This window comes from Talpa occidentalis, unplaced genomic scaffold (genome assembly GCF_014898055.3).
Source record: "Talpa occidentalis isolate TD23 unplaced genomic scaffold, MPIMG_talOcc4v2.1 talOcc4.9, whole genome shotgun sequence".
NCBI lineage: Eukaryota > Metazoa > Chordata > Mammalia > Eulipotyphla > Talpidae > Talpa > Talpa occidentalis.
Genome location: NW_023605305.1, coordinates 77,044,394 through 77,059,480, shown reverse-complemented (window position 1 = coordinate 77,059,480; position 15,087 = coordinate 77,044,394). Strand labels below are relative to the sequence as shown.

Genomic DNA, 15,087 nt, shown 5'->3' with positions numbered 1-15,087 from the left:
AAAATAAAAATAAAGGCAGACTTGTGACAAGAGCAGATAGGAACAGTGATGACCTCTCCGTTGGTAAAAACTCTAGACTAGAACTACCTGAGGAAAGCAGAGTTGGTAATGTGCTTCTAGGTTTTCTAGAGGAGAGAAAATGTGAACTAAGTGGAGGAGAAGAATTGGAGGAGAATATCAGGAAGTGAAAATATTTGCAAAGGTTCAGAGACCAGGCTGAACAATGTGAACGAGGAAGTTAGGAAATGGGTATAGGCAATACTTAGGAACAGGGTGCCCAAGCTCCCTGCCCATTTATCAAGCTGAACAATCAGTGGGGAATCACAAGAGTGCCCCTAAACCCAGAAGCCCTACTGTCATTTATCAATCTGATTGGAGAACAGTTGTGGACCAGGAGGGTGCCCCCGCAACTCAACTAAAATTGGAATGTTCGAAGCACCAACACAATAGCACAATAGCAGTGGGCTAAAGCTGGCTGGGGAGAGGCAGACCAGATAACTAATGGGAAGATTTGGTGGGCCTCAGTAGACTAGGAGACCCTGTGGTCCCAACCAATCGGCAAGATACAATGTGGAGACACCCAATGGCCAAATCCCCACGCTTTGCCCTTTATATCCACATAAGCAACTACCCTTGCCCCCTCAGTGGCTACCCACTTGGACCCCTTTCTGCTCAGAGATTTTTGGTGCCCTTCCTCTAATCTATCAATAAATGTCTTGCTTTTCTGTAACTTTGGTCTCAAAACTGAATTCTTTCCTTATCAAAGGGAAGCACAGGGGCCTCCCCGGTGGCGCAGCAGTTGAGCGCTGGGTTGCGAAGCTGCCCACAGACTCTGCAGCGCAGGTTCGATCCCCGGCTGCTCCCCGGCCACCAGAGGAGGGTCCCACATGGCGTGCAGACCTCTCCTGCCGCCCGCTGCTCCCCTCAGCAGTGTACTTCGGTCCTTCTGCCTGTTCTGCTCCCTGCTCTGGCTCTGGTGAATTCTCTCACCCTCCCGCTCTTCTGACTGTACCCAGTTCTTGTATAAATAAATAAAAAATAAATCTTTAAAAAAAAAAAAAAAAAAAAAAAAAAAAGGGAAGCACAGAGAGAGAGCCTACATGGGATCCTCAGACTCTGGGCCTGCTCCAAAACCCCAATTCAAAAGTATTTCAGGGCCTCCCTGGTGGCGCAAGGAATTAAGACGCAACCTACGAAGCTGTCCGCAGCCACTGCAGCACAAGTTCAGTCCCCAGCCAGAGAGCTACCCACATGGCGCAGCAGACCTCTCCTGACTTGCTTGCTGCTCTCCTCAGCAGTGTATTTCAGTCAATCTGCCTGTTCTGTTCCCTACTCTGTCTCTGGTGAATCCTCTCACCCCGCACACCTCTGGACTGTACCCAGCTCATGTATGCATAAATAAATAAACCTTAAAAAAAAAACAACCCAAAAAAGTATTTCAACATGGGCCTCTCTGGTGGCACAAGGAATTAACCACAGCACTATGAAGCTATCAGCAGCCTCTGCAACACCAGTTTGATCCAGGCATCCCGGCCAGTCAGGGAGCTACCCACATGGTACAGCCCCCTGCTCCCCTCAGCAGTGTATTTTAGTCAGTCTGCCTGTTCTGTTCCCCACTCTGTCTCTTGTGAATCCTCTCACCCCTGTACCTCTGGCCTCTACCCCAATTCTTGTATGCATAAATAAATAAATCTTAAAAAAAAAAAAAGTTATTTCAATGTGGTCGATGTCTTGGCTTTCCAGAGAGGGATTCTCAGGAGAAAGGTTGTTAAAACTAGGTGCAAACTTTTCAGGGCCTTGTATGTCATTTTAAGGAGTTTAAATACAATCCTATAGAAGACAGGAAAGTTTGAAGGACATATTTAACATGTGATAGAGCTACATTCAGATTTTAATTAACTCTGGCAGAGTGTGAAAAAAGAATTAGTCTGGGGCCTCCCTGGTGGTGCAAGGGGTTAAGTCTCAGCACTATGAAGGTATCTGCATCCACTGCAGCACAAGTTTGATCCCCAGCCAGGGAGCTGACCCACATGGCACAGCAGACCTCTCCTATCTTGCCTACTGCTCCCCTCAGCAGTATATTTCAGTCAATTGCCTGTTCTGCTCCCCACTCTGTTTCAGGTGAATCCTCTCACCTCCTCCCCCTTCCTCCCCCCCCCACCTCCAGCCTACACCCCAGCTCTTGTATGCATAAATAAATAAAATATAAAATAAATCTTTAAAAAAGATCAGTCTGGGCTAATTTAGAGTCCCTTTTAAAGGTTTCTGAAATAATTTAAGTGAAAAAATGCTGACGGATTTAAATAGGGCAATGGCAACAAGAAATGGAGTTGAAGGAATGAACTTGAGATATTTAGGAATTTATAGCAGTTAACGTCATAGAGCACTGTAATTTACCTATTCTGGAGGAGCAGGTGGCTTTATAGCTAGAACTTTTGTATTAATCTTTGTATCCTCATCGTCCATTCAGCCACAATAGAGCAAATTTGGTGTAGGATGGCACAATGAATTCTAAATTAAGTACTATGGAGAAGATCAGAAGAAAGGAATATGCCTGGAGAGTGCTGAGAGAAAGTGGACTGCACGAAGTCCATTAGCGAGAGTGGGGAAGAAGAATCTCAAAAGCTATTGCCCATTTCTTCCATTAGTTCCCAATCCCTCACCCTCCCTAGTCCCTGGAGCGACAGCCCACTTAGGGTTTTCCTGCACGCGCAGACGGGTTCCCCGCCCCCTCACCCGCCCCGCCCTACCCCCACCATTCCGCCCCGTCTCCCCCCGCCCCACCACACTCCGCCGGGTCCCCCCACTACTCCGCCCCGTCCCATCTCAGGGGAGAAAGGCCCATTAACACTGGGTCACGCCCCCACCGCCTTTTCCACCTGCGGGGGAGCCCCGCCTCCCCTGCTAGCCACGCCCATCTCCGTGTCCCTCCGGGATCCCGGCTCTGCGGGCCCCACCTCCTCCCGGGCTGGCGCTCGGGCAGCCCCGCCCGCCCGCGCTGCCCAGCCTTCGCGCGGCCCTCGCCAGGGGGCGCCGCGCAACCCGCCGCCGCCCGCGGGAGAGTCTGTCGCACACACCCCCTCCGCCCCGCGCGCCGGCAGTTCCCCGCCGACTACGCCTCCGCTCCCAGCCGGCGGGGCTGCGCCGGCTCCCACTCCGGGAAGGGTCGGGGGTCCGGAATGGCCGCGGCGGGGTCTGGGAGGCCAAAGGTGTAAGCCGACGGGCGTCATGGAGGCGGAGCAGCGGCCGACCCCCGGGACCAGCGACGGGGCGAACCCCGGTCTGGAGGCGGCACCTCCTGCTGCCCAGGCTCCTGCGGCCACGGCCTCGGGTCCCAACCCCGGGTCCAGTTCTGGGCCCGAGCCCAAGAGAAGGCCGCTTGGGACGCTGCTCCAGCCCACGGTCAACAAGTTCTCCCTTCGCGTGTTTGGCAGCCACAAAGCAGTGGAAATAGAACAGGAGCGAGTCAAGTCGGCGGGGGCCTGGATCATTCACCCCTACAGCGACTTCCGGTACTGGGGGCCCGGCAGGGAGGGCGGGGGACGCAAATCCCACCCCCACGGGCCGCGACACGGGGGCCAGGCCCGCCCCACCCTCCCCGTCACTTCATTTCCGGCCCAGGGGTCCCCGGGTGGGCCGAGTCTCTTCCCTCAGCCCAGCCTGGGAATTCTTGGGCGAGGGATATCCCTGCCGGAGATCCTTGGTGACTTCTCAGGCAGGGGAGTCAAAGGGCAACAAGCAGACACCAGAGGCCAGGATTTCCCACTCCAGGAATCCCGCACCCCACCTGGAACACAGGAGTTAGGGACCTTGCTTCCTTCATTTTTGCTTGCTGGGAATATGGGAAATTATGTCACATTCCGAGGCTCGGGGTCCACCTGAGGATGAAACCCAGCTCCTCTATCTTCCATCCAAACCCCCACTCTCAAGCACCTGCAGGACAGGGTACCAGGAAATAGAGGGTCGCTGGGAGGGGGCTAGGGTGTCCTCAGAGCGGCCGGGTCGCTGTCCCTGGTGCTGAAAGAGGAATGCGGCAGAGCAGTGTCTGAACTCAGATTGAGGCAGCAAAGCAAGGGCATGGCCACCGCCCAGGTGACTATCAGAGAGAAGGGACAGAGGTGGGGGTGGGGCCATTTCAGAGTCCCCATCAGGCTGTTCCTCTACATCAAGGTCGCTAGGGGAGGAGAGCAGCCCTGTCCTTGGGGGAAATGAAGGACAGCTTTTGGATGAGGCAAGGATGTGTGCAAAGCACCTTGCCTGGGGAACAAAATGAGCAGAAAGGATGAGGTGTGAGTCAGGAACCTAGAAACACAATTGGAGACTTAGACATCATCTTGCATCCACATACAAACATACTCCCTAAATATTCCTCTTTCTCCCAACGTTTCTTCTACTTCCCTCTTACTGTCTCATTTCCAACCCACCAATGCACCTTGTGTAGTCTCATGTGGCTCTCCCTCCCTGCCCCCATTTCACCCCAAGATGTATCTCCAGAAGCCATGCAGCCCCCTTAGAGGGCCTCCATCCTCTCTACTGTATCACCCGCTAGGCTTGTGACTGCCTGTGAGTCAGGCTGTGAAGATGCTCTATGGCTAGGCGAAGCTTCTTTTCCTCTCTTCTCCCAGCTCACAGTACAACATTTCTCCAGTGACCCAGGAGGGGGAGGAAGAAGGAATCAAGGATTTATTTTTTGATTGAAAGCATACAGTTTGAGGGTCTTCCTGGAGGCCTGGACTTGGGGACCAGTCCCCAAGTCAGTCTTTCAGGGGTTGAAAGAAATGATTTTATGGGCCTCCCTGGTGGTGCAAGGGGTTAAGCACCGCACTATGAAGCAATCCATAACCTCTGCAGCACAAGTTCGATCTCCGGTCGGCCAGGGAGAAACCCACATGCAGAGGCAGACCTCTCCTGACTCACCCGCTGCTCCCCTCAGCAGTGTGTTTCAGTCAATCTGCCTGTTCTGCTCCCCACTCTGTCTCTGGTGGATCCTCTCACCGCCCCCCTCACCCACATCTCTGGCCTGTGCCCCAGCTCTTGTATGCATAAATAAATAAATCTTAAAAAAAAAAAAAAGATTTTACAATCAGAGTAAGAAGGGGTTGGCTTTCTGCTGCCATTAGGCATATCTTGCAATTAAATTCACCATAGGTAATCGGGACCCTCAGATTATCCAGTGATTTTTCTCGAGGCTTTACCTAGCTCCTTCCTGATCTCTTTCCACAACTGCTACCACAGCAGTGTGGCTCTCTCCTACCCATGCCCTTGCCAGGGCTCAGCCAGAGTCCCAGTGGGCACAGGGAGGCTAGGGAAGGAAAGGAATGTAGAGCTTCAAGTCTTGCTGCCTCAGGATCTCCTAGGGAGCTGCTCTGTATGCGGCCCTGTTTGTGCTACCACGGAGGGGGAGGGACATGCCTGAAAAGCTCAGTTCAAATGAAAGGGGGGACAAACCATCCCTACCTGGGATTGAGGTAAACAGCCAAGAAACAGGAGCCATAAGTCCATCTGTGTTGGGGAGGAGGGATGGGGAGGAGGGATGGGGAGTTTGTGAAGCCCTACACTAGGAATGAGCAGAAAGCTGGCGATGGGAGAAATCTTAGCATAAAGGGTGGGTGAGTCATAATACCAGCTAGTATTTTATAGCACTGTCACATCCATTGTTTCAATGCATATTTTTTTAACAATCCTGTGAGATTAGCACAGGGTACTTTATCTTTTTTTTTAAACTTTTAAAATATTGAACAATAATGGCATAGATAATATATATGTATCATAAGGACATTATATTATCATGTACTAAGAATATATACACACACACATAGTAGGGATATATAGTGTTGTATATAATCGTAGACATACACACCACACAAATTATAAAGCCTACTGTCTAGGTGTCAAAAGAGAGACTAGGGCCTCCTCTGGTGGCGCAGCGGTTGAGCGCTGGGCTGCGAAGCTGCCAGTGCGGGTTCCATATCTGCAGTGCGGGTTTGATCCCCGGCGCTGGAGGCGAGGGTCCCACATGGAGCGCAGACCTCTCCTGCTGCCCGCTGCTCCCCTCAACAGTGTACTTCGTCGGTCTGCCTGTTCTGTTCCCCTGCCATGGCTCTGGTGAATTCACTCACCCTCCCACGCTTCTGACTGTACCCAGTGCTTGTATAAATAAATAAATAAATCTTTTTTAAAAAAAAGGAAAACGAAAGATTGAGGGGCAGAAGCCCCCTACTGCTCACATTCCTTCCCCAAACCCATTATTCTAACTTTCATAGTACTAATTTTCTTACTTTCCTTTATAGTCTTACCCCTTTCCTATGAATTTCCTATGAATAAATAAGGTAGTGCCAGTTTAGTTTTACCTGGTTGAACTTTGTATAAGTAGAATCAGCCAATATGCCAGTATGAATTCTTTGTTTCTTTTGCTCAATATTAATTTTGTGAGATTCATCCATTGTGTGGAATTTGACTGCAGTTGGGTGATTTCACAGTTGTATTTTATTTCAGGACATGAATATATCACAGTATATTTATCTACATTTTTCTGTGGATGGACCTTTGTGTTGTCCCAGATTTAAAGCTGCTATTCCTATATGTATCTCCTTGAACACATACATATATATACACCCTTGAGTGTGTATATACTTAGGAATGGAATTGCTGGTTTGCAGGGAATAGAAATGCTTAACTTTACTAGATAATGCCAAATTATTTTCCCAAATGGTGGTTCAGTTGACACTGCCACCATTATATAAATGGTCACTCTGTTATTCTGTATCCTTGCCCATGCTTGACACTCTTGTGTCAGACTATCTGTTTTTAGTCTAGTGTCTGGTGAAATATCATGGTCTTACTCCCCATCCCACTCCACCTTAGGTTTTACTGGGACCTGATCATGCTCCTGCTGATGGTGGGGAACCTTATTGTGCTGCCTGTGGGCATCACCTTCTTCAAGGAGGAGAACTCCCCACCATGGATTGTCTTCAACGTCCTTTCTGACACTTTCTTCCTGCTGGATCTGGTGCTTAACTTCCGCACGGGCATCGTGGTAGAAGAGGGCGCTGAGATCCTGCTGGCACCGAGGGCCATCCGCACACGCTACCTGCGGACCTGGTTCCTGGTCGACCTAATCTCCTCTATCCCGGTGGACTACATCTTCCTGGTGGTGGAGCTGGAGCCACGACTGGACGCAGAAGTCTACAAAACAGCTCGGGCTCTGCGCATTGTGCGCTTCACCAAGATCCTCAGCCTGCTAAGGCTGCTCCGCCTCTCCCGCCTCATCCGCTACATACATCAGTGGGAGGAGGTGGGGCAGGGAGGTGGGCAGGGAGGCTGGCAGACTCCTCTGGGACTGTGCTGTGGGTGGGGCTCCCGGTGACTTTATGGGGTAGGGCATGTGGGTTGGGCTTCCAAGGGTGGGATGTCTCTGAAGTCGGTGGGGGAGAAGTATGGATAGAATGAGGGTTCAGGGATGGGACCTGGAGTGAGGAGGGGGCATAGAGGGTGGAGCACAGCTGATGGACAAACACTTGAGGGTTATTTAGACTGGGAGGAAGATCTGGGACGGGAGCTAGGAATTGCAGGGTGCGTGAGAGGCTGGAGTTTCAACTTCAGAGTGAAGAGTTTAGTGTTTCCAAGTGTGGACTGTGTGATCTCGTTGCCTATGATCAGATCCTAGTCTTCATATTTACTATATGAGACTTTATTTCTTCTATAACATGAGAATGTTAAGTATACTTACATATACTAAGGTATAAGCATTGAAGGCGTTATAATAATATGGATAAAGCACTTAGAAGAGTGCCTGACATGTCGTAAATTCTCGGTAAATTACTTACTACTACCACTACTATTCTTCTTATTATTAAAGAGGAAGAGGGCTTCTGGCACTAATCCTTACACACATGCCCTGGGGGTTTTACCTATGAAATAACGGAGCCTGCTTGTGTAGTAGACCTTTTGGGTTTCTTCTGTGACACTGTGATTCTGGGCACATGATTTGTATCAGTTTTCCTACTGATAAGACGAGAGCAGTAACACAACCTACCTGTATTAGCTTTGTGTGTTGTAAAACTCTACAAGTGAATAAATAATAACCCCCATTTTTTAAATTCATGGGGACTGGGGCTAGTGAGAAGTTCAAAGAGAATTTGCAAGGCTGGGAATGGAAGAGACCAGCAGGGAGGGGTTCCTGTCCACAGCAGCCCCTCCTCGGACTCCTCAGATTTTTCACATGACCTATGACCTGGCCAGCGCTGTGGTTCGCATCTTCAACCTCATCGGGATGATGCTGCTGCTGTGTCACTGGGACGGCTGCCTGCAGTTCCTGGTGCCCATGCTGCAGGACTTCCCTTCCGACTGCTGGGTCTCCATCAACCGCATGGTGGTGAGAACTCCCCACAACTCTGCCTCTCCTGGGCCTTCCTACAGGCTCTTCCGCCTGAGTAGCAGGGATGACCATAATGGGCAGGAGGTGCGACATGAGGGGGAGATGACCAAGAGGTGACTCAGGAGTGAGGAGGTGGGCTGGGGTGGGTAAAGAAGGCAAAGAGACTAAGGAAATATTTGTGTTAGAGGGAGCAGGCAGAGAAGGAAACCTAGTCAGATACTTGAGACCCCACACAAGCTGTAAAAGAGGCCCTTTCTGCCCAGGGTCCTTAGAAACAAACTTAAGTATCTCCTGGGAGGCAGATCTGAAGTGAGGGGGGCAGGCAGAACTGAAAGAGAAAGAGAAAAGGGGGCTAGAAGAGAATGAGGCTCTAAGGGGCATACGCCCAGCTCTGCAATACACTCTGCCCCCCGCAGAACCACTCGTGGGGCCGCCAGTATTCCCACGCCCTGTTCAAGGCCATGAGCCACATGCTATGCATTGGCTATGGGCAGCAGGCACCTGTAGGCATGCCGGACGTCTGGCTCACCATGCTCAGCATGATCGTGGGCGCCACGTGCTACGCCATGTTCATCGGCCACGCTACTGCCCTTATCCAGTCTCTGGACTCTTCCCGGCGTCAGTACCAGGAGAAGGTCAGCAGAGGCAGAAGGAAGGGTGGGCCTGGAGGGTGCTGGAGCTGGGGGACTCAACCTGAGGCTCCCGTTCTGACATATGCCTCTGTTGCATCTCTTTCTTTGTGCTGTGCTGTACCTGTGTGTGCCTTCACCTTGTTTGGACCTGTGTCCCTGGGCTTGGACCGCTGCTCTGCCCATGACTGCTTTTTCCTGGGACTGTTGTTATGTGTCCTCCATCTGTCTGCACGGTTCACCCCTCTGTGTTTGGCCACTGCCTATAACCTTCCTCCACATACGTCTCCCCCGCCCCCCACTGTTTCAACTCCACATCTGTTTCCCGTCTGCTCGCCCATGGACCGTGGGCTGGCCCCCCAGTACAAGCAAGTGGAGCAATACATGTCCTTCCACAAGCTGCCGGCTGACACGCGGCAGCGCATACATGAGTACTACGAGCACCGCTACCAGGGCAAGATGTTTGACGAAGAGAGCATCCTAGGCGAGCTGAGTGAGCCGCTGCGGGAGGTAGGCCTGGGCCTGGGCGGGGCTCTGGAGGGGGCTCTTGGAGTACTTTCTCGGTTTCTGGGAGCTATCTGGGGAGGGGGTATTGGTTCGCAGGCATGCCTATAGGGGTTGAGGCTTACAGAGGGTCCCACAGGAGGCGGTGCCTTTAGAGGACTTTTAGGGGTTAGGGTTTTTATTTGCTTTTTTTTTTAAGATTTATTTTATTTATGTATACAAGAACTGGGGTACAGGCCAGGCCAGAGGTGTGGGGGGCGAGGGGATTCACCAGAGACAGAGTGGGGAACAGAACAGGCAGACTGACTGAAATACACTGCTGAGGGGAGCAGCGGGCAAGACAGGAGAGGTCTGCTATGCCATGTGGGTATCTCCCTGGCTGGGGATTGAACTTGCACTGCAATGGCTGTGGATAGCTTCATAGGTTGCATTTTTTTTTTTTTTAAGATTTATTTATTTATTTATACAAGCATTGGGTACAGTCAGAAGCGCGGGAGGGCGAGAGAATCCACCAGAGCCAGAGCGGGGAGCAGAGCAGGCAGACTGACAAAATACACTGCTGAGGGGAGCAGCAGGCGGCAATAGAGGTCTGCGCACCATGTGGGACCCTCGCCTGGCCGCCAGGGATCGAACCAGCGCTGCAGAGGCTGCGGGAAGTTTCACAACCCAGCACTCAACTGCTGCGGCACCGGGGAGGCCCAGATTTTATTTATTTTTGGGCCTCCCTGGTGGCCCAAGGGGTTAAGTCTCAGCATTATCAAGCTACTGGCAGCCACTGCAGCATGGGTTCAATCCCCGGCTAGGGAGCTGACCCACATGGCGCAGCAGACCTCTCCTGTCTTGCCCACTGCTCCCCTCAGCAGTGTATTTCAGTCAATTGCCTGTTCTACTCCCCACTCTGTCTCTGGTGAATGCTCTCACCCGCGCCGCCCCCCCCAACCTCTGGCCTATACCCCAGCTCATATATGCATAAATAAATAAATCTTTAAAAAAAGAAAAATAAAAAAATAAAGAATTTATTTTTGGGTAGAAAAACTGGGGTCGAGGCCAGTGTGGGGTTGTATGTGAGATGATTCACCAGAGACAGAGTGGGGAGCAGAACAGGCAGAGCTACTGAAATACACTGATGAGGGGAGCAGCGGGTGAGACAGGAGAGTTGTGCTTATGTGGGCTATCTCCCTGGCCAGGGGTCAGGCCATCGCAGTAGTAGCCCTAAGACTGAACCCCTAGGCCAGCAGGGAGGCCCCTAGGTCTTTCTTGAATGTCTTAGGGGGTAAAATATAATACATAGCAAGGGACTGCCAGGGAACTCTGTTTTGGGGGGATGGTCCTGTATGGGCTCTTGAGAGAGCTCTGAAGGCAGGAGCTCAGGCATGGTCCCAGACCCACTGAAGGGTCCCCATCCTTTGGCAGATCATGACACCAGGGCTGGGGGTACAGATGTGCTCCATGGGAGCACCTCAGGCAGGGGGCACAGCACAGTCTACCTGACAGGGCCCTACCCTGCCCAGGAGATCATCAACTTCACCTGTCGGGGCCTGGTAGCCCACATGCCGCTGTTCGCCCATGCCGACCCCAGCTTTGTCACTGCCGTGCTTACCAAGCTACGCTTTGAGGTCTTCCAGCCGGGGGACCTCGTGGTGCGTGAGGGCTCCGTGGGCAGGAAGATGTACTTCATCCAGCACGGGCTGCTCAGTGTGTTGGCCCGTGGCGCCCGGGACACCCGCCTCACTGATGGATCCTACTTTGGAGGTCAGTGGGTCTCAGGGATGGTGGTGATCTGGAGCAAGGACAGAGGGTGACCACTCTCCTGCATCAATCTCCACCTGGCTATGCTGCAGAACCAGAGTTCCAGTCCTGCCCCAAGCCTATGAGATCAGAATCTCTGGGCCTGAGGCCTGGAGCTTTATATTCAAAAAGCTCCTTAATACATTCCATTGCACAGCCAGATTAGAAATTACTGGGCCAGTGAGCCTTTTACAGCCCTTAAATGTAAAACTGGGAGAACCTATGAGAGGAGAAAAGTAGGACTAGGCAGTGCTGTCCCAGGGCTGAAGCATTGTGGGCCCCTGGTGGGGCGACTTAGGGCCCCAGACTGTGGCATGGGAGTAGTCCTGCCAGTTGCTACCCAGAGTGACTTGAAGCTCATGTGACTCTCAGTCCCCAAGCCACCCACCACCCTCAGCATCCCCATAGTGTAGCCCTTTGCCCTTTGGCACTACTTTTCTCTTTGGCACTGCTTTTCCCTGGGTTTGGGTTTCGGGGTTTTGTCCCTGGTGTTCATTCCTAGGGGTGGAGGGGAGGGTGTGCACAGAGAACTGCTCCATGCTCACCCCTTGGGGTAGCGCCATGGAGGCGGGGTGGGAGTTAAAGTGGAGTGAAGAAATGGGTGGGAGCCAGCCAGGCCTGCCTGTGTGCGCTTTTATTTAGAGAGAGTAAGGACAGGGAGGAGTAATCCAATAATTGTGTGGGGTTGGACAGAGACCGTGATTGGAGTATACAGTGGCCCTAGGTGGGTGGGTGAGCATTAGTGCTTCCCGCCTGGGGAGAAGCCTGAGGAAGCTGGGCCAGCCGCTGCAGGCCTGGTGAGAGTGAGTTCTGGGGACAGTGGTTCTGAAGGTTTTCTCCAACTTCGGCAGAAATCTGTCTGCTGACACGGGGCCGGCGCACCGCCAGTGTGCGGGCTGACACCTACTGCCGCCTCTACTCACTCAGCGTAGACCACTTCAATGCAGTGCTTGAGGAGTTCCCCATGATGCGCAGGGCCTTTGAGACTGTGGCCATGGATCGGCTGCGCCGTATAGGTGAGGCTTATCCACCTTGTCTGTCCAGTTCTAGCTGGTACCCTCACCCCATCTCCATAGCAAGGAGCCCTCATTCTCCCAGGGCCCAGACTCTCCTGCTTCAGTGCTATATCACAGTCCACCCCAGTCCCTGCAAATGCCCCAACAGGCCTTTACACAGACTCACTATCCTTTTTTTTTTTTTAAGATTTATTTATTTATACAAGACCCAGGGTACAGGCCAGATGTGCAGGAGGGTAAGAGGATTCACCAGAGCCAGAGCGAGGAACAGAACAGGCAGACTGACGAAATACACTGCTGAGGGGAGCAGTGGGCAAGACAGGAGAGGTCTGCTGCACCATGTGGGTTTCTCTCCAGCCGGCAGGGATCAAACCCACACTGCAGAGGCTGGGGACAGCTTCACAGTGCGGCACTCAACTGTCTACGCCACCAGGGAGGCCCAGAGACTCACTATCTTTATCACTCAGCAGTAACTCCTACCACTGGAGCTGTAGCCCAAGTCCCGAGGCCTTTAGTCTTCCTGCCCCTGAGGACCAAGCCTGCCCTTTACCACCTGATACTCCATACTCTCATCCCCTGACCTTCTTCCTCCACCCCCTACCTCCCAAGCTCCATCCCCATAATCCCATCTCCCTACTCTTCACCCCACCCTCACCAGCTACCCCTGGACTCCATCATGTTCTCTCACACTCTTTGATATTCAGCCTTCATCTTGAATTTCTTCCTTTTCCTGAATTCCTCTCTCCCAACTTCTAGGCAAGAAGAATTCCATGCTTCAGCGGAAGCGTTCCGAGCCAAGCCCGGGCAGCAGCGGGGGCATCATGGAGCAGCACTTGGTGCAGCATGACAGGGACATGGCTCGGGGTGTCCGGGGCCTGGCCCCTGGCACAGGAGCTCGACTTAGCGGAAAGCCGGTGCTGTGGGAGCCCCTGGTGCACGCGCCCCTGCAGGCCGCTGCAGTGACCTCCAATGTGGCCATTGCCCTGACTCACCAGCGGGGCTCTCTGCCCCTCTCCCCCGACTCTCCAGCCACCCTCCTTGCTCGCCCTGCTCGGCGCTCAGCGGGTTCCCCAGCCTCCCCAATGGTACCTGTCCGAGCTGGCCCTCTGCTGGCCCGGGGGCCATGGGCATCCACATCCCGCCTGCCTGCCCCACCTGCCCGAACCCTCCATGCCAGCCTCTCCAGGGCTGGCCGCTCCCAGGTGTCCCTGCTCGGGCCCCCACCAGGAGGAGGCACACGGCGGCTAGGACCTCGGGGCCGCCCACTCTCAGCCTCCCAGCCCTCTCTGCCTCAGCGGGCAGCAGGCGATGGCTCTCCAGGACGGAAGGGCTCGGGAAGTGAACGCCTGCCCCCCTCAGGGCTCCTGGCCAAGGCTCCAGGGACAGCCCAGCCCTCCAGGCCACCTGTGCCTGAACCGACCACCCCCCGGGGGCCCCAGCTCTCTGCCAACATGTGAGCCCCCTGGGTTAGCTCTGGGTAGGGCAGATGCCTCTTTGGGAAGGCTGAGGGGACCCGAAACACTGCCCGTTGGGAATACCTCCCCTTACTGCCAAGATGTCTCTGTCCTCAGCTCAGGCACCCCACAGTCTGTTCTGACAGCCTCCTAATCCATTCACCAATTCATCAAGTGTGCTGAGCGCTTCCCATGTTCAAGGCACTGTGCCAGGCACTGTACATTTCCACTGCCAAGTAGAAGGGACTCCAAACAGGGGTCTTCTCCCAGCCATGGTCCTGCCAGGTGCAGGCCCAGCCCATGACCCCACATCACTAAGCACAAGTACCTGCCACTGCCACCACTGCCAAGTAATTAGACGTTTCCCTGCCCACGACCCTGTGTTTTCGGTCCGGCGTGCTCGTCTTCTCGTCTCCCTAGCACAGCCGGCCACTGCCAACTGCTTGTGTCCCCACTGCTGTCAACAAATGTCTCGGGTCCCTAGTGCAGCCACCTTCACTGCCATGTGCGGACCTGCCTGTCTATGCTGTGGGAGTGGGGGCAGACCTCCAGCCCCCTGCACTCTCTGTCTCTGTGGTAGAACTGTCTTTTTGTAAACTGGGAGCCACCTCCTCCCTGTGCCTCTGCCCAGTGGTGTCCCTCTTGAAGCTAAGGGATGGTTGGCACCTCCTTACTTAGTGTGCCAGCCTCGATCCTCCCAGGTGGGGGGCGAGGGACTGAATCTTTAAATGACATTTTTTCTTTCCTTCTTATTTATTCAATCATCTAATAATTGTATTTATTCATTTGCTAATTTTATGTATTATCAATTCATTTTATTCACTCATTCCTTTACCGGCCCCCCCCCCCCGCCCTCCGGGTAGGGAGACAGAAAGGGGCAGGCCCCTCACGCCAGTTCCTGTGGTCCTTGCCCCACTCTGTCAGCAGCAATACTCGAATCCGCTCCCTATCCAGGTGGGGGCAGGATGGGCTACCGCAGAGGGGTACGACTCTTCTCACTTTAAGGGTTTTTTTCTATTGTGTTTGCTGTTGATGCAGGAATAAGGGAGGGGGGAGCTGAGGCCTCCAGGCCTCCATGCAGGCTAGCAGCACCTCTGCCTTCTCAGGGACAAGGGAAATCCCATAGCTCGCACCCCTGTCCCCACACCTACTCTACAGCATCAAAGAATGTGGGACCAGGACCTTAAATCTCCTTTTCTCCTGGGTGGGGAGTTCTGGGGTTCTGGATATGAGAAAAGTTTTATAACTGCTTCCAAATAGCTGAGTTTAAAAAGAAAATAGAGACACTCGTTTTGACTCCTGGTTTCTGTGTGGGAACA

General features: G+C 53.1%; 1 protein-coding gene across 1 annotated transcript; it reads left to right on the top strand.

Moving 5' to 3' along the window:
* The first annotated feature begins 3,180 nt into the window (after positions 1 to 3,180).
* On the top strand, positions 3,181 to 14,609 carry HCN3 (hyperpolarization activated cyclic nucleotide gated potassium channel 3). Its single transcript, XM_037500307.2, has 8 exons — positions 3,181 to 3,512; positions 6,865 to 7,294; positions 8,213 to 8,374; positions 8,794 to 9,012; positions 9,370 to 9,516; positions 11,022 to 11,262; positions 12,150 to 12,314; positions 13,071 to 14,609. Exons 1-8 carry the CDS (start codon positions 3,229 to 3,231, stop codon positions 13,769 to 13,771), a joined length of 2,349 nt encoding a protein of 782 aa, XP_037356204.1. The 5' UTR covers positions 3,181 to 3,228; the 3' UTR covers positions 13,772 to 14,609.
* Positions 14,610 to 15,087: the final 478 nt, after the last annotated feature.